At 44.8% G+C, this 22,649-nt stretch overlaps 1 protein-coding gene across 4 annotated transcripts in view; it reads left to right on the forward strand.

Annotated features, from left to right (window-relative positions):
- The window catches only part of RUNX2 (RUNX family transcription factor 2), a 305,508-nt gene that overhangs the window by 187,122 nt on the left and 95,737 nt on the right, over positions 1-22,649 (forward strand). For all 4 annotated transcript variants that reach the window (XM_085610525.1, XM_085610527.1, XM_085610526.1 and 1 more), the window contains one exon: positions 10,763-10,867. In XM_085610525.1, the coding sequence (XP_085466651.1) occupies positions 10,763-10,867 (105 nt within the window). The remainder of the gene's footprint in view (positions 1-10,762; positions 10,868-22,649) is intronic.

A 22,649-nucleotide genomic window follows, 5' to 3' on the forward strand; every position in this document is an offset into this window, starting at 1 on the left:
GCACTGCATGTTAAATGAAGGCTTTTGTACTTGTACTATCACATTTGTGTGCCCCAGATTATGGGAACGGTTAGGAGACCTAAAGACCAGAGCAGCTTACTGTGATTACAGCTACAACATGGTCCAGTTAATACACCGCCCCTAGAAGCAATACACGGTAAAACATTCCTTGCTAGGATCTAGTACGGACAATGGACTTTTAGCTCTCTTTTCCATATTAAAGAAACAAGCAGTCCGGCCTGCTCACTGTTCGACCTGCCTACCTCCAGGCAGTGCTTAATTTGTAAAACAAAAAAATATAAGTGTCAGGGCCCTCGTCAGGAGGCCACTGCAGTGTGCACCACACATTTCCCCTGCCAGCGCCGACAATGACAGCATCTACACAACTACTAACCATAACACTCTTACAAGTGTGACAATCCAGACTATTCCAGGCCACCCAAAGCTATAAGAATGGCTTGGATGGCTGGTATTAAAAGAATGTTGAATTAATATTTACTGTTGTTCTCATTTCTCAATTAGACAAACAGCCCCACCATGTGGCAGATTATCAGAAGTGCCGGTGATGACAATTAAGTGGCGGTGCCGAGCACCAGAAACCACCGGCTCAAATTCAGCACTGCCTCCAGGTGGTAGGGACGTAATAGTCACTTACTTAATAGGTGGCAGTGATGGACAGATGATTCTGCCAGTGGGAAATTCTCAGCGTGAGGGCCTTTGCCAATAACCACTAGCGGACGAGTGGGAGGAAGCAGGTTAGGTTGGGGTATACTCCACGCCAATATGGCTCAACTCCTTTGTTCACCTGTTGAAATAACAAGTCATCATAAGGGGCTGGTGGATACGAGCCCCACAACGCCCAAGAGAAGACCATCCTTCTGCTGGTCGACTTGTGTGCCACAGGCAGATCTCCCTAAGAGCTGCTGGCAATTGAGAGCTCCTAAGAGTTTATGTCAATACATGGAGATGGGGCCGCGAGATCCTGTCTTGGGGTGTGGTCAGGAGCCAGAGGCATCACTGCATGACTACGAGGAATGGGCTGCTCAATCCTTTTCTGCGCCTGCTGTGGCAGAGAGGGATTTCATCGCAAAATCCTTAATGCACTGCACGACAGTCTGTGTCCCTTCGCGGTTGAAACATAATTGGTAAACCTCCTCCAGAGTCTGATCTATAACAATTACTTTTAGAACATCCTGGATTTGAGACAATGGCTATGTTTTTTGCACTAATGATAGCAGAGGGTGGGATCTACCTCCTAGCGGATCCCTCGTGTAAAGAAGGTTTTTAGTCCAAGGATAATGTTTAGTGGGATGAACCCAAGGCAGATCATGGGATTATAGGATCAACTAACTGCCTGCAAAAGAGAGAGTGAGAGAGGACATTGAAATGTTTCTTCAGCAAAGGCACACATCATTATGTCAACTAATTTATTATTTAAGTACATTTTCTCTGTTGATGTGGTTATTGACAAGGGATGCCACAAATAAACCAGAAGCCAGAGCTAGAACGAAATAAATATATGTACATATTTTAAAATAAATCCTGCTTAGAGAATTTGCTCTGAAAAAAAACAATGCAATGAAGGCGCTGCCATGACACATAGATACCATGAGACTGGTTTATGTTGGGCATCATGAGCGAGTAGGGTATGCTTTGTTGCCACTGCCAGTGTGGAATGAATGAAGGTAGGGCTGGCACTCACTGAGAAGAAATCCAAACAAGAGGTCTCTGATGTGGGTCCCTACAGCGTTTCCAAACTGCCCAAATATCAGGTGGAAGATCTTGGATCACTCAGAAGGAAACATTTCTTTTTGTCCTTTTCACGCACAGGGATAAGTCGATTCAAGTTACTTCCAGGTTTTTTTAAAGTTCTCCACCTGGTTCTATTTTCATACCTAAGAGGTGCTCAGATCCGTATACAAGTCAGATTCCAGCACAAAAGAAGTCCAGAACCAGAGGGCAATACAAGGAGACACCCCTCCGTTTCCTCCTTGAGGGATTCTCACTGCAAGAGTCTTGACGTCCCTGAAAGTGCATTGTCGTGATGTCTGCAAAAAACACATTCAGCGTCATAAGCTATCATGATCATCTTCAGCCGTATCCAAAGCCTCCAAAAAGCTAGAACTCCAAATTCTAGTGACGCCACCATAGCACTTGACATCCATGTTCTGCTCTCATGAGTGCGCTTAAGGTTTCAAATTAGAGCTACAACTTCATGGTGTCGATTTAACTGCACTTTGCATCTTATTGTACCCACGTGACCATGTCCCACTGATAAGGAGGGTGATATAGACACACCTTTCTTTGCAGTGCGTCCAGTGCCAAGATCCATAGAGCGCTCTTTGCGAGCCTGACCTCTCAGATGTCTGAATTTGGCAAAGATCGATTTGCAAGGGTTTAGGGGTTCTCACCCTGTAGCCAGAATAAAACATTAACTTGTCAACAGGTTTTCACGCGTTCACAGCATTCTACCTGACTCTTGAATATTAATAGCTGAGGGAGGGCACCGATGCAGGCTCTAAATAGACACACTCTTCTGTGCTGGCTAATGTGGGGCTTACCTTACTCTGTTAGTTGTGGGGTGGGACATAATAAGAAAACTACTCCCAGTGCATTGCTTTGGTTACTATATTCCTTGCACACGCCCCGAGGGAGGAGCTTCTGGACTTTCCAAGATGTCTGCCTCTTAACGCATTACTGGCATATTTGTAAGAGCTTTATCAACTTACACAACTGCAGAGTATATGTCTGCCCTGTCTGGTAACAGAGCCTCCTACCTGTACCCCTCACAACTCTCTGTCTGACTCAATCCTTGATGCTAGGAGAGAGGCACACAAGGAACATGCTGAGGACACAGCATGTAAAGGAGATCACTTATGTGAGCACTGAAAACGTCCCTCCATGTTTTGTTTACATATCCAATGTTCACATAAGTTGGCATAAATCCCACCACCTGACACAGCATTGCTAGTCTTGCGCTGGAGGCGTGTTCCTATTTTCTCATCCCACAGCGTGGAGAGCTATTTAGGTAGAGAATCTGCCTTAGTGCAGAACTCCAAATGTGAATGGAATTGCAGCCAGCAAAATGCTGAATTATCCCATAAATGTACTAATTTTTAACACTAACTGATGGAAATTGTGAGTACGTGTTGCCTTACCAGCATCGCCACTGCCGAGGAGAGCAACATTTATGTCCGGCACAGCACAACATTTATCTTAATCCAATATAAAACCCAGCCTTTCTTGTCATAGACACATGCAATACTATTCTGGACGTTAAAGAGGCCATCGGGTAAAGGATGTCACATTGCATTTCAAAACCCAAGCACAATTCATCAAACAAAACAACATTCTCAGATACCTATTGTTGCTAATGGAGATTCAGGAATGAGTAAAGAGAGTAGTTTTTTTCTCTACTCTAGAAGGCCACCGCAAGGAGAAAAGAAAATAACAGGACATTAGTATAGGGCATACAGTTGGCACATTGTGTTTCTCTGTGTGTGTGTTTGTGTTTACTTATAGTGAGTTCTAATTTTCAGGCATAAAATATGACCAAGTTCCCCGGCTGCTATCCACATTTGGGGAGTAAAGAATATGGACACACTGATCAGGCATCACTGTGTTCCATATAAGTCGAAACTCAACCCACCACTTATTGCTGCCTTTTCGCCTTCATCAGTCTTTCTCTTTTTGCTACCAGGCCTACCGTCAGATACTTTGAAGCCATTTTGCTACATACAGTGGTTAGGATCTGCAATCCCTTTGAGAGGTTGGGATCTTCAATACCTCCTCAAAATCCCTGAACTTGAGAGCTTCATAAAGAGGTTAGGATCTTCAATCCCGCCTCACAACTACTGACCTTTAAAGCTTCATACAGAGGTTAGGGTCTTCAATCCCCCCTCACAATCCCTGAACTTGAGAGCTTCATACAGAGGTTAGGGTCTTCAATCCCCCCTCACAACTCTGAGCTTGAAAGCTTCATACAGAGGTTAGGATCTTCAATCCCCCCTCACAACTCTGAGCTTGAAAGCTTCATACAGAGGTTAGAATATTAAATCCCCCCTCACAACTCTGACCTTTAAAGCTTCATACAGAGGTTAGGATCTTCAATCCCTCCTCACAACTCTGAGCTTGAAAGCTTCATACAGAGGTTAGGGTCTTCAATCCCTTCCCACAACTCTGACCTTGAAAGCTTCATACAGAGGTTAGGGTCTTCAATCCCTCCCCACAACTCTGACCTTGAAAGCTTCATACAGAGGTTAGGGTCTTCAATCCCTCCTCACAATCCATGAGCTTAGGAGCTTGGCTTCTGAATAACTAGCCGTTGCACACAAGAAACTGTCTTGACTCATTATGAATTTGATATGTGGAACCACAATGGACTCTACAAGGACTCACTCATTGTGAGCTCCCCATTTCCATGTGGAACAAAAACTTGTAGCAGAGAAGGTAACTCATTAAGCATTAAAAAAACAAATATCTAATCTATCTGCTATTGGGATACAATTTCAGTATTAGATGGGGCATTAAAATACTATGTTCTTAACAGGAGTGGCTGTAGATATACATGCTTAGCATACTCCTGCTATCATGTGTTGGGCTCAGATGTTTGCAACTTGTTTTTCTTTGAAGAAGTCTCTCAAGTCACGATATAGGGTGTGACTTTCCCTCTTGGAGAACACAACGCATGGGCACCAATGCCATTTTTGATTGTTTTTTTCTGGCAGCGAGTTTAGACGTGCACCAAGTAGACTCTGAGGTCATCATATTCCTAGTACGTTTTTTGCCAGGCCCATTTGGTTACTCTTTCATCTCACTACACTGGGTTCCACCGGGCTTCAGAATTGCCTTCTTACCGATATGCACAATCTTCAACAGCACTGAAGACCACTATTGACAATTTGAGGCATCGAGCCCTAGTCCCCCCGAGGAGCCCAGCATCGTTTCAATTTCTCTGTTGTCTGAGAATGCTGCATGAGTGATGGAACAGACATCTTCCTAGAATTGTCCTCGATGCCACTCAAAAATCCTTGGGCAGACTCCACAACTCCTCTTGACTATTATGCCTCGTCTTCTTCTCCAAAAAGACCCTTCAGTACCAAAGAGAATGCTGCTGGGCACACAGCAGAATGCAACATGAGGACATCTCAGGCACCAGCAACATCTTCGAGTAGGAAGATCCCATGGTACCCTAGAACAAGAGAGAGCCGGGCTATTGGGGCTCCCAGTAACTCAACTGTCATCCAGCCCGGAGACCGTGTTTTTAAGGGAATTCATTGACCAACACATGGAGGACGTCGATTTGGCACTAAAGATTGGCCTCACCTGGCCTCACCTGAAGACCTTGTACTGGGTCGTGAACAGGGTCACTAATATGACTTCAGCCCCTTAGACTCATTCCTCTAAGACACGACCAAAAAAAAGACCTCACACTGCGGCAGAGGACCACTTCCAAGGGAGGCGGACATCGAGTCTGAGCAGAGGAGTTGGGACAAAGCCATCCAAAGGCTCCAGTTACACGACAAAAGGCTTCTGAGACTACCAAGCTTCCAGTAAAGGATGTTGAACTTTCTCACCTATTGAGCCCCAGCCACTCATAGGGTATAGAGCATGAGAGGTTTGATTCAGAGCTGGCACCTACACATCCTTCGGCACCCATCGACAAGACATCGCCGGTGCTGAAGCCAACCTCGCCTCCAAAACCACCTTGACTCTGAAACGCTCCTTGGCTCCGAAGGCAAAGGAGAAAGACAAAGGGCCGTTGACATCTCATGAGCAGGACGATTTTGGAGAGACCTCAGCAGGAGTTGGATGTTAGACAAAAGCACCTCTTTGTCACTCGAGGAACTGGTGAGATCTCTGCAAAACTGACTCCACCAGCTCCACTGCCACCTTTGGGGTCTGTTCCACGTAAAAGGAGACTTGCTATCGAGAGGGAACCTCCTTCCAGTGTTCCCACCTCGGAACCGACACCCAAGGCGCATAGAGACACAACCACTAACCCTGTTCCCCTACCACATAGACTGCTTCCACCGCCACCTCCACCTTCTCCACGCCCGTAGATCTCTCAACAGCTACCTTCACCAGACTCACCAGAGGTGTCTCCCTTTTTGGATTCACAGCCAGACAGCTCCAATGAGGCCTTTAACCCTTTTGATCAGATAACTGCACTGGAATGACTATAATGTGGATCCCCCAGAGGATCTGGACCAGGATCATTATCCAGTTAGGGTCACACAGAGAGCTGCAGGCTACCACAAGGCTGACCTGCATATTACCTAGGAGGATTATTCCCCAAATCCAAGCGCAAAGTCTAATTTCTCCCTAAACTCCAGTGCATAAAAACCACTACAGACCCTATCTATGCTACAGTGTTCACCCCGAGGGCTGAGAAGAAATTTAAGCTCTCTCCCAGTGACCCAATGTACATTAGGGGACAGGCTTCATCGGACTCCCTGGGTGCAATGGGAAGAGATGGAGGAGCTCTTAAGCACTTCCCAAAGCAGAACACGAAGCGTCTGAGGGCAAGGTCATCTCCAACGTTAGCATTTGCTGTGCTTTCGGATGTGCAGATACAGCCTCCAGGGTCATTAACATCATGTTGGGGTGCTCCGTATCTCCGAGTTCAAGCCCGGGGGCCAGCAGCATTTCCTCAACTTCCCATTCGACAAGGAAGCACCTTTTTGAGCTACAGGTTGATGAGATGCTTGAAAAGATTAAGAAAGCTACAGAGACCTCAAAGTTTATGGGAGTACTGCGCTCTTGTCCACTGCTTAAACGGGCTGCTTTCAGAAAAACTAGCCCACAGCAGGAGCAAAGGCCACCTCACCTGAGCAACTTCACTTATATGGGCAGTCTTACCATCACCAGGCCAGCAGGGGGGACACAGGGGCTGCTACAGAGGCAACAGTAGGGTTACGTGTCGAGGTGGCACCAGCAAAGGCTGTCCCACTTCCAAGCTGTGACTTACCCCTCACATTAACTGTAAGAAACAATAGGAGATTTCTTCCCTCACTGGGGGGAAGTCAGGTCAGACAAGTGGGTCCTGGCAGTAGTCCAAAACAGCTATTGCCTTGAGCTACACACCATATACCCAAGATACCACCCCAGGCACACATTTTCAGCCAAGAATATCTCTCCCTTCTTCAATAAGAATTGCAGGCTCTCTAACAAAAAGATACCATAGAATGGGTATCCCGGGACACCACGGGAGCGGTGTGTAATTTCTCTTCTTTCTAATCACTAAAAAGGACGACTCCCTCAGACCCATCCTCGACCTCAGACCCCTCAATTTGTACACCAAATCAGAACATTCCAGCAAGATAACCCTCCAGGATATCATCCCTCTTCGTCAACAGGGAGATTTCATGACGTTGCTCGATCTCAAGGACTCCTATTTTCACATCTCCATCTACTGTGCTCACCGGAGGTGCCTTCGTAAGTTGACAACACTACCTATTCAAGGAACTTAGTTTTGGGGTCAACATGGCTCCAGGGGTATTTATGTGAAGCCTTGTAGTAGTGGCTGTGAATCTGTGAAGAGAGAGTTTTTAAGTCTTTCCCTACCTCAACGATTGGCTGAGGAAAAGCAGCAACAAGCTTCAGTGTCTGGCACACACACAAACAGCAGTGTCCCTTCTGCACAGTTTGGGGATTTACCATAAATGCTACAAAGCCACTTCAAGTACAACCCTTTCTAGGAGCAATCGTAAATATGGTCACAGACAAAGTCTACCTCAACCAATGAAGAGTCAAACTTCGAGCACTTGCTTCCTCTTTTTCAGCCCAATCGCCAATCGTCAACTTACAGTATGAACCGTCATGCGTCTCTTAGAAATAATGGGCTCCTCCATCACCATCATTTCTCAGACAAGGCTGTACATGCACCTCGTCCAGGAGTGCCTTGCTGATCAATGGTCTCCAGCAGAAGGTCGCTGTTAAGATCTATTGTAGGTACAGGCCAAAGCTGCTCTTTGCAATGGTGAAACAACATCAACGTGTTGCAAGGCTGGCCTTTTGCAGACCCAGTTCCACAGATAACCATTAACACAGACGCCTCTCTCATCACAGTCCACAGATCATGGCCCTCTCAACAGCATGGCCACCACATCAATTACTTGGAACTACTTGCCATTCATTTAGCCCTGAAAGCCTCAGGCAAACATCACTAATCTTCATTCTAACGTCTCCAACCAGGGCCAGACAACCTTAGTATCCCACCCTCCTGGAGGCCCCTCAGTCCTCACGGAAGGCGGGTTCCTCTCAGGCCGGAATTTCAATACAGAGGCAAGTTCGGGTCAGGCATCCTGAAACCCAGGCAGGTCAGTCTTACAATTTCGCACTCGAAGTCCGAGCATTCGGTTACCTTAACCCATCACAAGAATGTCTGTCTGTCTTGAAGGAGGCCCATCGGCCCACAACACAGGCTTGAAAATGTTTGTTCATCACTGCGCCTCTAAAAACCTGGACTCCTTAAAACCCACCATCAGGGAAATCATTGACTACCATTTCCACTTACAAAAGGTAGGCCTTGCCAATACTTCTATTCGCTTTCGTATCTCTTGGTTGGTAATGCGCAACAGTGCAGAGCAGCGTCTTTGATTTACAAATAAGGAGAAGATTCATGTACATTGCGCTGACCTCTGAGATTTCATTTGTCTAGTTCCTGACATCTAACTCATTAGGCGAACAACTTATGACAATAAATTTACTAGGGGGACTCTCATGACTAGGGGTACATTGCATTTGAGAAGCAATGTATATGATCTCTGTACTATCAGGCAATATCCCTTTGAAACCAATGAAACAAGCAGGCTCAAGTGGGCACAAATACCAACCCGGGTTAAACCTGCTACCTGCATTACGGTATTTCCCTTAGCTCTTCTAGTGCTGGCAAAAGCCGCTGGTCTTAGAAAAGTAATGGAAAGTGAAAATGTAATTCTGGAGCTATTTTGACATTTAATGGCCATTTCGTGAACCCTGTAGGTGACGCACTTTCTCCCTAGCGCTGTTGTACGTTTGTCAATGGAGAAATGAATGAAAGGACAGGGTAAAGCTAACAACCAGTTCCCAGAACCAGAGTGTTTCTAAGCCGCTTCTAAGACACACAAAGGTTGTAGACTCCTTCATGCTATGGATCTCTGAGCTTTGAGCAGTTTTTAGATTTAAATAAAGCAAAACAGCCTGCAGCCTTTGGATGCATGGAAGGTGAAGAAAGGCTCCTTTGAAGGTGTGTGGGTAAGTCCTAACAGAACCCCCCCCCCCCCTCCTATGATCCTTAGGAGTACAGTAGGTCCTTCCCTTTGAAGCCGTGGAGGCTCTGACACGCTCCAGTCTGCTGCCAGAGGCTCCATGACACAGCGGCCCAGACTTGTCTTCTCACATCCAGACAGTAGCGACAGAAACAAAGAGCTCTCATGCCAGACACATAGATTTTCACCCAGAGGCATGATGGGAAAGTAAATATTGAAGTCAAAATAGTAGTAACAACTGAAAAAGAAACACAAAGTATCAAAAACGTAGTTCTGGGAATTGGGTAAAGAGTGGGGTGGAAAATAAGTTGTAAAAGGAGGGGCAGGAAACACAAACAGCTTCAAAGCATCAGCATTTCTACACCGAGGGCTTATAATATACAAATGTTACTGTATGTGTACATAGCATGCAGCAGTGACAGCTGTAATCTGATATCTATCACCTACTCCCCATACCTTATGTTGATGATTACATTTGTTTCTGTCTCATCAATTTGAGTAAAGAGCAGGTACTCGTTAACTATGCACACACAAAACATTGATAGATCATTGTTAGTCCTAGAATTATTTGGGGGAGTTCCCCTACTTAATCCCATAAACGTGAGTTATGGAGAAATAGTTTGGCATATAAGCTCGGAGGAGGAACTGGAGAACCCGCTTTTGTTGACTACTACCAGATCGGTTTAGAAGCCGCTTTCATAATGGGTGATGATAGAGGAGCAGAAAGTTAGCGAGAATAACTGTAATTGAATTTATATAGCGCTTACTACCCCATACAAGGTGTTGACGTTGTATGGGGCACGCTACTCTGGAACCCAAAAGGATTAGTGGTGGATTAGTATAGGGAAAGAAAGGGCTGTTCTACTAGCGCCCTTGCAGTCTACCTGTCGATTAAGCTTTCATCCGCATTACATTACTTCTTCATTCCTTGTCGAAGACAGTAGCGTTCTTCTGGCGGGCGTGGATGGTAGAGTACGGCTTACGTATCTCAGGTGGCTTCACCTATTTGAAACATTGTCTGAGTCTCTGCTGAAGATGGGTTTGAGGTGGGTTTATATGCTGCGAAGAAGGAGAGAAATCGTTGGAAAGTCAATGTAACAACATGAGAAAGTGAGAGAAAAAGATACAAATTACAAAAAGAGACATAAAAACTTTCGCAAGAAAGATTTGAGGGACCTAGTACTAATTTCTTGCAGGAGAATAGGCATGTAGAGTAAAACAGAAAAACTCTCTTATACTCGTTACAACCTGCCTGTTTCAAAAGAAATGAAAATGAAGAACCACATAGACAACTGACATAAATCGTGCTATAACCAATTACAAATCATTCATTCTAAACATTTTGCTTATGGAAGATTTCTCCATCTAATGAACATGCATTAGACAAGGCACTGATCATGCTGTATGTTGTTTGTTTGTGACAAGGAATGTTTACCTCCCCTAGTTGACTACTATTCACATGCTTGATCTCTTCATGCCACTGCCATGACAGCATATCTTAATGTTTTCAGGCAAGAGCTTTACCTTGACCATCACTGTCTTCACGAACCCGCCCCAAGTAGCCACCTACCACAGAGCTATCAAAGTGACGGTGGACGGACCCCGCGAGCCCAGGAGTGAGTACCTAAACCTTTTGGCCATTCATGTTTGAGTGAACATTTGTTCCTTTTGCCTTCATTTTGTTTCAAAATGTACAATCTGGGTTATTTTGCCAGCATTGACTAACCGGTGAAAGTCACACTGCTATAAGTGGTAACAGTTCACTAATTATCTGATCATTGACATATCTACAATTAACCTTTGCCCCATCAAGTACTTGCACCACGTCATGCTACATATAGGCTGTGCTATATTTGGTCTTGCCCTAGTGAACACTTGTGCATGCTCCTGCTTCAGGTTTCCAGGCTCTCTTAGAGCAATGGCTGCTTGTTTGAGTAATGCCACTGCCGTGTTCGGTCATGCTCCAGTAATTGTTGCAGATTGCTTGCTCTGATAGATTTAGTGAGACACAGCTAATCCCTCTTGGTTTTTCTGTCTGCCTGGGTAGCTGAAACTTGTGCTTGTTACCAGTTTTGTGAAGTTCTGTGGCTTCAGACACGATACACGTTTTAACTTTTTGCTCGCAGACTTTGCAGAATGATTAGGATTAAACTGGTCTCACTGTCCTTAATTAAGTATATTTTGAGATTAAGATTGATTTTAAGATTAGCTAGGCATAAAATGGATCTTCTAATGGGAGCATTGTGCTCCCTGCAATGCCTTTGATCGCTTCGTGCTGGAAACAATGCTTTTTATTCTTGTATTTGATAGTTTTTTAAATGTATAGTCAGGCTTAGATTTCAGTCTCCTGGATGTGTTCAGTGGACACAAGGAAAATGATACCTGTCCATCTTGCAACTATCTAAGTTTTAGAACAAGTACAAATGATGTGTCATAGGTCAAATGCTTTCTACACACAGGTAACCATTCCTACATTTTTGTACTAAGGAAATTGTCAAGATCTTTAGCAAAATTATCATGTGCTTTCCGCAATGTTGCTGAACAAGGCCCAAAAAGTCCATATGCAACCTCTGTTATGTAGGGTCTTGTAATGCATTTACCTGTCGGAGAGTTATAGCTGCCCCATCCAACCTGCTGGTGCCAGTACCATAAATTCGGTACACCTTGGTCTTAAAGACCAAATATATAGGGATATAACATAATGATATATACCAATATATACTGTGCTTAACATAAAGTAACATACACAATGTAACATACATTATGTTATGTATGGTTTTCAGGGAGAGTCAGTAATGTGAATACCACATTCGAAATCTGGTTATTCAGTGCTACTATGCCACGCTGTGCAAAAATAAAAGTTGATATTCCACTTCTGTAACGACACAAGGATTTAAAAGTCACGCAGCCTTGACTCTCAGAAACTCTGTCAGAGTGGTGCTTGCTCTCTGGACTCTCAGAAACTCTGTTAGTGTGGTGCTTGCTCTCTGCACTAGTGAAGAGTAAAGTGTACAGATTCGGTGGGGAGGGTGAGGGAAGCTTTAGTGGGTGGTGTAATCTTCTTAATTTTGGGTGAGGGAGGAGAGGGATGGCTAGAGGATGCTGGGGTGGGTGGAAGGACACTTGGCGCCTTATTACGATGTCGGTTGGATAAGCGTCCGACCGACATTGTTTTGGGAGTGGAACAGCCCATCAAGTAGCCAGCGGTTCCACTCCCGATATTATGTGACCGCCAGCACGGCGGTCAGAAACATAGCCTTTACCATTGCGGCTTGAGCTGAGGCCCGGAAAAGGGCCGCAGCACAAGCTGCAATGGCAAATTGTATGTTTCTAAACATCTATTCACTGTGTGCAAGGCACCATATGGTGCATAGATGTTTGGGGGGCACTACATGTGCCCCACCCAGGCCACACAACTGAGGCCTAGGGGGGACGGGGCCCTGACAGGGGCCCCCAAAGTCACTATCCGACAGCCTTTCCATGTCAGAAAGGCCGACATGGAAAGGCTGTCTGAAAGGGACATCCTAATTCCTACTGCGCTGCCTCTGCAGGCACCGCCTCCATTGTAGGGATTAGGCCTCCGACCAATGCCACAACTGGAACCTTGATCCTGTCAGAGGCGGCGGTCAATCCCTCCAATGACATCGCTCCGACTGCTGGCATCGTAATCCACAAGTTGGACTGATGTCTTCGATGTTGGATGGACCGCCATCAACGGCCTGTCGGTGGCAGTCCATCTGAAATCCTAATAGGCCACAGGTGTAACACAGGGCAGTGAGCTCAAGAAGGTGAGGCGGTCTTGTGCCATGTTGTCTACGTCTTTCCCGTGACTCCTCTACCATTGAATAGCTGTTGAAAGCAGGTACAGATGATTTGGTGACCATACATAACAGGAAAGTTTAGATTGAAAACAGTGCTGTTTTTCACAACAAGGTTTTGAGTGACATCATAGATAAGTTGAGCTACGCTCACTATTTGTCTTCACTTACAACTGTTGTGAAAAACATCCCCATTTTTCACTCTTATCCATTTATAACTCTATATGTAATGTAACAGTAGATACTGTGATGCTAAAAATAATGCACCATAGTAAGAAACTCGGTTGTTAGTTGAGAGGGGTGGAAGCCTCACTCAAATAATAAACACAATCCTTAACAGGGTGAACCACAAAAGTCACTAAATAAACCTGTGCTTAACCGTCTGGTAGCTTTGCCCTAGAGTGATCGGGATTAACGTAGAGGCAATGTGTAAAGTATTTATGAAGCACTCTAAGCGTAATAAAATGAAAACAACACAATTAAAATCCCAACCCAATTTAGAAAAACAGTATTCATTTTAGTAAATAAAATTACATCAAAATGGCAAATATCGAAACAGTAGAACCAGAGTTATGAATGTTTATAGTTTCTAGTGAGAAGTACACCAAAAAGCCCAAAGCGCCAATTGTGGTTATCTGGTCAAGCTAGACTGAGGCAAAGTCACAAGTTCAAGCTGACCTTGATGGAGTGCGTGTTGGATAGAAGAACTATGTTTGTCCTACTAAAGATTTTACATTCTTTAAATCTAAACCTATACGGTGGGGTGCAGCGGGGCTTTGGGTTGGTGGTTGATGCAAGTAGACTGCTGTCTGTGTGTAGAGCAGGTCGGGCGTCACAGACGGTTGCTGCTCTGCCCAAAGGGTCGGTTGGCACTGGAGCTTTGCATTGGTTGTCAATGGTGATGGTTGCTGTTAGCACTGGATCCGGGAGCTGACACGAAGAGCAGGTTGTTGCTGGAGATTCACATCAGTGTACGACTCGAGGAATACATTTGCAGTCGCAAAGAGCCCCAAAACCTCTGGATCTTCACCTGGCACTCAGGAAATGTGATTTTGTGGTAAGAAGAGTACACGTTCATGTCAGCCAAGGTCCAGGAGGGGACTTGGGTAGCAGGACTTGCTCAGGCAGGTCCATTTGGTCATGGCCAGTTGCACAGAGGCCTCTGGAAGCTTTTTGTGTCCCTGTAGCCCAAACATGAGGTCAGCCAACTGCCCTTGGAGTCACTTCTGGGGGTCACTTCTGGGAGCCTGGATTGCAGACGGGCCGATCCAGTGTTTCTCCTTCAGACAGTAGGGCAATTATTTTCTGAATCTTTCACAGGTCCAAGAGTGTTCTGATGAGAGGATCTGAAGGTGCCACTTTTATCCCCTGTGCCAACCTGTGGGTGGGGGATGCCACCATTGTCCAACTCAGGAATGAAGCGCCATGCCCCACATTCAAGGCCCTTTCATCCTTGTGTCTGATAGGAATACACAAAAGAGCCATTTACAGTCATGTGACCCTGGGCACTGGTAGAAAGGCAGATTTAATTCATGCAAAAACAATGCCAACTTTCTAGAACCGGCCTTTTCAAAATAGTAACTTAACATCCGAGATTTCCATCAAAGAGGATTTTAAATTACAATTCATTTGAGTTGAAGAAGCATATCTGTTCCCAAGCTGAGGTTATCATTTATTAAGTGTGATAAGGTGACCCAGTCTTAGTCTTCGGTAGAGACAGCCTTACAACAGTAAAAAATAACTTTAGGAGTTGTTCACTGTCAGGACATATAAAACCTAAGGACATATAAAACTTAAGTACACATGTCCTACTTTTTAAATACCATGCGTTCTGACCTAGCAGTGGTTAGGGTCTACCTTATGAGTGACTTATAAGTATCAAAAAGGAAGGTTTAGGCCTAGTAAAAGGCTCGTTTTGCCAGACCGAAATCTGGAATACAGGCTGCAGTGGCAAAACTGAGACAGATTTTACAAGCTACTTTAGTGTGTGGCACACTAAGTGTGCTATCTACATGCAGCATTTAATTTATAAACCCTAGGTACAGGTGGTACTATTTACTAGGGACTTGTAAATAAATTAAATCAATCAATCAGGTCTAGGCCACATTTACTATGTTTTCAGGGGAGAGCACAACACATTACCACTGGTTAGCAGGGGTAAGGTGCACAGAGTCCTAATGCCAACAAAACTGTTTTAGCAAAGTAAGGGAGTGAAGGCAAAATCTGAGGTAACCGTGCAGAAAGGGCCAGGAGCAGCAACCATACATAATGTAACAGATAAATGTATCATTAGATATTTTAATGTAAAGTCATGTAGTGTACCATTTGAAACAGTATTGGAGTTGAGGATCCACATGATAGCACCCTGTCTTTGCTTGCTCTTGAGTTGAAGTGTGGTGTGTGAACTGGCATGATGCAAGCTTGAGTCCTACTATCTGATTTTTATGATAATACACTCAGTCCCTTGCCTATTCAAAAGTGATCTTTTAAGAGGAGTGTTTCATTTATTTAGTGGTGTGCAGCTTATTGTTTGTATATATAGAACATGTGTATGAAATTCATATTCTTATTCTTTCCATTTGTGTTTTTCTTTTCGGTTTTGTTTTTCCTATCAAGCCAGTGTGCAAATGAAGTAGTTTTTTAATATGTGCGTGCAAATCCAAACAACTTAAAACTACTCTTCTCTTTTTTTTCTGGTAAGCTTTTTGGGAAGCTACTCCATCAGTGGTCTGCTGTGTCCAGCAGAGCACGTGTGGCACAATACTATGTGGTCAATAGCATCAGAGCTGAAGACCTCGGTTCCTCAAGCTAAAGCTGTTGGTCTGTGGAGGCATCAGCACTGCAATCTACTGACCAAACATGCTGTCTTTCTCAAAGCATCCTTCTGAATGATATATATATTACGCTTCCATCCATTCACAACACATTATCAGAAGGACTTACCCGTCAAAGTTGAATCCAGACTCACCAATGAAGTTAGACCTACTGTTCACTTGTGGGGCCAGCTTCAGTTGAAGGTTAAGGTGATGACAGCCTGTGTCTGGTAAACAACGAGGTGCTCTACATGTGCGAGGCTATGATATGAAATCTTTGAAGCATGCAGCTGGAGTGTCATCGTCTCATCTGTCCTAGGGCAACCGATTTGTTGGCTCATTTATTTGACTGCAGGCTTTTTTTTCTACCAGTTTTCATACAGCGCAAACTCGACCCGAAGGTATTGGAGCGTTTTTCATGAGCACCAGTTACATTACACAAGGACACATTCATTTTTAGTAGGCAAGGGAGATTAAATGACTTGGCCAGAATCACAGGATGTTGAGCCGACGCTGCGATTCGAACCTGGGGGTTCATTAGGATGGCGTAACGATCGCCACCGTCGGGCCGGCGGTGGCGATCATTATGCCATCCCCATATGAAATACCCCCTGCCATATTATGATGGCGGTGGGTATCGTGGCAGACGCAAAGCCCATCTCCCTCTTTTCCGCCAGTCGTGAATCGTTACGATTGACGGCCGGGTGGAGCTGGGCCACTAATATGGTGGCGGGGCCTAGCAGGCACCAATAGCCATATTATGAAGTGGGTGTTTTTAAGGCCTTTCCATGGCGGCGATACCGCCATGGAAAGGCTGGTGGGGATTGGCTTTGGGGGCCCATTGTGGGCCCCCGGGGGGGAGGTGGGGTGGGGGTACACTTGTGGGGTACCCATGGTACCCCTGCATTTACCTGGTGCAGAGAAATGCTGTGCTTGCCCTTTTACCATTGCAGACACTAGCACCGTCCGCAATGGTAAAAGGCCAGGATGCGCCCGCCAGTATTTGGGCTGGTGGGACTGCCACACGTATGGTGGTCGGTCCCATCACCGTTATGGTGGCGGGCGGATCATAATGTGCCCCCTGGTTCTAAAACGCTAAAGTCGGCAGCTCTGACTGTCAGTTGGGCATTGGGAGATGTGAATGGTATACAACCTACAGGTGCAGGCGCATTGTGATGAGGTCATGCCCATGTCCCTTATTTGAAGAAGAAGTAGTCAAAGTACAGACATCTGAAGGTGCTGGGGAGAATCAAAATAACACCTGCCAAAGCTAAGTGTGTGTTCTCAATGTGCACTGCATTCCTTTCTGGCAAGAAACATGATGCAACCGCCAACAGGGAAAGAGATTCTAAGGTACTTGTTGGAATCTACCTCTTCCAGACAAAATATCCGAATCCTAGTTCTTCAACCTCGTGCCCTTGTGGTTCTCGCGGCTTACACTTTGTAATAGTGTACTGCATTACTTGACAGTTACGTTGACTTTTTTCGTTTTTAGAATTTACATTGTCCAATTCCTTGACAGCAAGATTTTCTTTTAAAGGACTTGTGTGTTAAATGCAAGGTGAGGAAGGCCTTTGAAGTTGTACGTCTCACATGCATTTTTCAGATTGTTTTCCTGAGGCCCTCTCTATCATGTCCCACTCATTCGTAGTCGAGGTTAAAGCCTCGAACAGAAGAGGACTCTCACCTCTGCCTGTGGAGGGAGCAGGAATAATTGATGGCCTGTACTTCATGCTCTCCCTAGAAGGCCTCTGGGAGGCAGGCTGAGTGTTCCTGATAAGGCGAGGCCTTTCAGAAGCAACCATTCCAGTCTCCCTCCAGCCAGCCTGAGTTCCCACACAAAATCTGAAAGATATTTCTTCCTCTGCGACCATATCGAGTGCTGTCACATCACAAACAACTTGTTTTCTAATAAATACATCTGGCATCTGCAGCTGGATCAGCTTCACAAGAGCGCCTGATCATCATTCACTGCAAGATGAATCACCGCCCCATGGCACCCGTGCTGCTTCTCCCACTTTGATCTTTTCAAGTAGTGATTCATCTCAGTAACGAACCATCTCTTTGGAGGGGCCCAGACCATGACTTATGATACAGTTAGCATGCATGAAATAAGGCAAAGAGTACACAACGTTCATCATGCTAATGAGCCAGGTCTGCAAAAACTAACGAACCTATAAACCTAACAAACCTTGACATAAAATACAGTAGCGCGAACCTGGCATTCTTCTGTTGTGGGATCGTGGGAGCTTCATCATATTCCTAATGTAAGTCCAGGAGATCTCGGGTCACACAACATACATCTATACATAAACCAAGTCTTAGATTGATATACAGCGTGCAGCATAGCGCTTTCTACCTGCACCGCCGGCGGTTTGGAAGCCCGAGGGCAACACACCAAAACCATAGGAAGAGCTTTTTTGTTTTGCCAGTAACTTTGTCGCCGCTAGAAGAATCATCACGAAATTTTCAAAAAGTATACTTTAGTCAGTTCAGCGTTGAAAATTCTGGGGTGATCCGTCAAGCAGGGTCAGAGACCAAGGGGGTCCCAAAACGCTTTTTCCCTATATTATGTTTATGGGGATTTTGCATTATTTGATCACAACTACAACCCGAACCGCTGAACGGAATTACACCAGATTTAGCAGAAAGCTAGATTTGGTTATGCAGATCATACTTTCCATTATTTGGTGGAAATCCGTGCAATATTTTGAGAGATATTAAAGGTTAAAAAATATAGATATCTAGGGACACGGATCCTCCACGGCCAGGCCCTGATTAGCTGGTAGCAACCTGACAATTTTGTTTGTTGGATCGGCTGGGGGGGTGAGATGAGCAAAAACCAAAGGAAATGATGGACGGAGTGTTGAACATTGCAAGCACTCACCCCCAGTCAACTGATCTGGGTTTAATCGATCACCGTTCTTTAGCCCACTCTGCCACCCCAGTTCAGACATGGCCATATGCAAATCAGTCTGACCCTGTGCCTCATGGGAACAGTCCAGCCCGAACTGCCAAGCCATGTCTTCCCTGGACCGGAAACAAGCTTCCTAGGACCGGTTTCTGGCATTTCAGCCGTCTTCAGCCAGGCTTGCTTGAATCCAGTGGCAAAGTGAGCAAGGGACTCACGTCTGAGCATACCCTGCCAACTTATGGCGAACAAAGCAAAAACCAAAGGAAATGATGGACGGAGTGTTGAACATTGCAAGCACTCACCCCCAGTCAACTGATCTGGGTTTAATCCATCACCGTTCTTTAGCCCACAGGGGGGGTGAGATGGGCAAAACACAGGTATCCTGACTCCATAGGACACAGAGACCCCTCGTGGGCACAAAATTGTCCAATTTCTTTTGCCCATTTTCTTGTTTTCATCCGGTCCATGGAACTCTGGATCTGCAGATCCAGAGAAAAATTTAAGAAAAAAAAACACCCACTGCATACAACCCCATGCTGAGCACGACCAAAGGCTGTGTGCAGCTTGGGTTCGAGTGCATGCGGCAGGGTTGGCAACAGGGCCTGAGCTAAGCAGTTGTTAAGGGTTGTTGTAGAGTCCTCCTTGGATGGGCAAAAACAAGACTTATTGTACTGTCTGCGCCTAGGAGTAAACCTGACCTGACCTGACCAGACCTGAGGTGGAGCGCTTTAAATGTTGCATCAGCCCTCCTCGTGAAAACAATGCACCAATGGGTAGCCGGAAGGAAGTGACGTTCCACCAGATAGCCCCAGTTCTCTGTTATGAGCACCAGGCATTCCTCAGAGTGTTCAGTCATTTTCTGGCTGCTGGAGCGGATAATATTTGTTGCGATGTTTGAGATTCTTACACTCAATGTTGATTTTTTTGTTTTATTTCAGAGAGGGGCAGGGGAAGTCTGGGGCTTTGGAGGAATGCACTTCAGAGCAAAATGCCCTTAAATCTTGTTTAGTATTCTTTTTCGTCAGCTGTCAGAAGCTGGGCCAGATGCCAAGCAGGAAATGACACATTGCAAGGCATTTGAGTTGTGCAACGTTCTGGGGAGCTGATGCAAGGAGACAGGGCCTGTTTGTGAATTCCTCAGCAAACACAATGCATGGCAGGTCGTGTACTCAAAGCCGCGTGGCCTACTACAACAAAGGCACTGCCTGGTTTTCTCCTCTACACACACAGGTATACAGACCCACAAACACACAGACAAGTGAGAATTCAGAGGCACACATCCAGAGACACGCACACTAACATACACACACAGATCCGCAAACACACGACATCAAAGGTACATGAAGACAGGAAACCGTGCCAAGCTTGTCATACCTCGGGAACACAAACTAGTTTATACACCCGAGGGCCCAGCTGAAGCAGTTTGCACTAAGAAGGAACACTATAAAACATGCTTTAGACTTCAAGTGTAAATCAGCGCCATTGTCGGCGCCATTGCTTGATAACGACTTGGACACACTTCCAATGAGTGTATGTTTTGGTAAGAACAAATCTGCAAACTTTTGAAATAGGAAAAGTCCCCCTTTAACTATCTGTTACTGATATTCATTTTATTTTGTTTTGGTTATTTTGAACCATATTAGAAACTTCTTAAAGAAAAAGGGCTTTTCAGTGGACCCTAAAAATACAGAAACCCAAATTCATTCAATCCGCCATTAAACTCAAGACTCCAGCTGGGTAAAAATTGTACTACTTGAAAAAAGTCTTGAGTATATTGCAGTAACTTGCCAACCGCTACTTCTCGAACTCTCCTACTTTTTGTAAGTTTATGCTGTGGTGTAGTTTTCCCCACCAACAGCCAACATTTCCTTCGAAGTGCTAGTTGCAAGTGAAAATGGTGCAGTTTCTCTCAGTTTAGCATAAAACTGTTTTCCCTGCAACCATGATATTTTATGGATGTTGGTAAACCCTTTTCTTCCCTCAAAAGTTCAGATATATCTAAAAAAGTATTGGCAAGCCAACTGGTCTGTGACTGCTGTTACCGTCGTAACCTATTGGCTTTGCCAATGCTTTTTGCTGTTTGAGGACGTCTGTTTTTGAGTCAGAGTTTATGCCGCTCAGGGTCCCTCTACAGGCCTTTTTTAGTTAAGACTTAAGCAAGGCAGAAGAATTCTGAAAAAAGGAGACAGTGGTGTAAGTGTTTATGCACTGTAACCCTGGGGTATTTGAGGACCTGCGGTCTATGAGGACATTATCACAAATAACCCAAAAACATGTGCTGGTGGTTGCTCCGTGCACTTCATTCCCTTCTGTTGGGCTCGACCATCAATGTGCGGTGTCCTCCAGGGCGGTTGTGTTAGGACTGGAGCTCATGACCTAGCACGGTGTGGACAGTGGCACTACAGTCAGCACCACCTTTGCTTCTTCTTTTAAAAAAATATTTTTTGTATATTGACCTTCACATGAAGTGATATCTGGATATCTGGTAACACTCCTAAACAGCAAAATTAGCAAAAGATAAAGAGGCATTACGGGAAGAACACTGGTCCTGTACGCAAGTGGGCCATAAAAGTGTGATCCCTGTACAAACCCCTTGTTTGTGCATGGATTGGATTTCCAAGTCATCCAGCGTTTGCTGATCTTGGTAATTATCGGCTGCAACAACCTCTAAACCTCCACAATTTCCCAAGGTCAATTTTAGTAGGTCAGACTTGCTGAAATTCATCGGGAAAAATGGCAAGCAATTACCAACACATGCAATTCCGTATGGTAAGCTCTGAATTCTGCATGACATGCCCTGTTTCTGAGTTTTAATTTGGAAAAGGAGGTATTTACTACACTCAGTCAATATCTCACTTTTGGACTTGGTCTTTTCTGCAAGGTCATCCCTAGACTTTTTGCCTTCACCCTCCTGTTTTCTGAACCTGTTTTTGTTGGCTTTTACGATTCTGCGCACTTTACCACTGATAAAGAGCTGGTGCTCTCTCCTTAAAACATGGTAAAAATTGGCTTACACAACATTTTCATATATTTTATTTACTTGTAAGTCGCTAGTAAAGTGGTAGTACATGTACCCAAGACCTGTGTATTAAATGCTAAACTCCTTGTGCCACCCAGTTAATTAGCCTTTTTCAAATATATCTCAGGACTGCCATTGCAGCCTGTGTGTGCAGTTTTAAACTGCCATTTCAACCAGGCGAAATAAAACTTTTGTCATGCCCAAACGTTCCTTTTTTAATACATATCAGTCACACAGAGGGTCAGGCCGGAACAGCCCAAAGGACATGGTGCATTGAATTTAAAAAGTTGGACATGTACTTTTAAGTTTTACATGTTGTGGTAGTGAAAATCTCCTAAATTTGTTTTTCACTACTACAAGGCCTACCTCTCAGAAAGGATAACATTGGGTTGCCTTATTACATTTAATGATTGATAACTTCCAGTTGGGAACAGGTGGACAGATTCAGTTTGGTGTCTAAAGAATTGTAATTTGAGGCGCTTTATAATGGTAAAATCAGATTTTTAGTCACAATTCTGAAAATGCCACGTTTAGTAATTTAGCATTTTCTTGTTCTACCCATTTTAATGCCTGCAGCCTATTCCTGGGTCACATGTCTAGGTGTAGCTGGCAGCTGGTCTTTGTGTATTGCTCCCAGACAATCAGATAAAGGGAAGCTATGTGTTGGCAAGATGGATGTTACTGGTCCCAGGATGCTTGTTTCCGGTCCAGGGAAGACATGGCTTGGCAATTCGGACTGGACTGTTCCAATGAGGCACAGGGTCAAGACTGATTTGCATATAGCTGTGTCTGAACTTGAGTGGCTAAGTGAGCTAAAGAACGATGATGGATTCA

This window comes from Triturus cristatus, chromosome 6 (assembly GCF_964204655.1).
Source record: "Triturus cristatus chromosome 6, aTriCri1.1, whole genome shotgun sequence".
Lineage (NCBI taxonomy): Eukaryota > Metazoa > Chordata > Amphibia > Caudata > Salamandridae > Triturus > Triturus cristatus.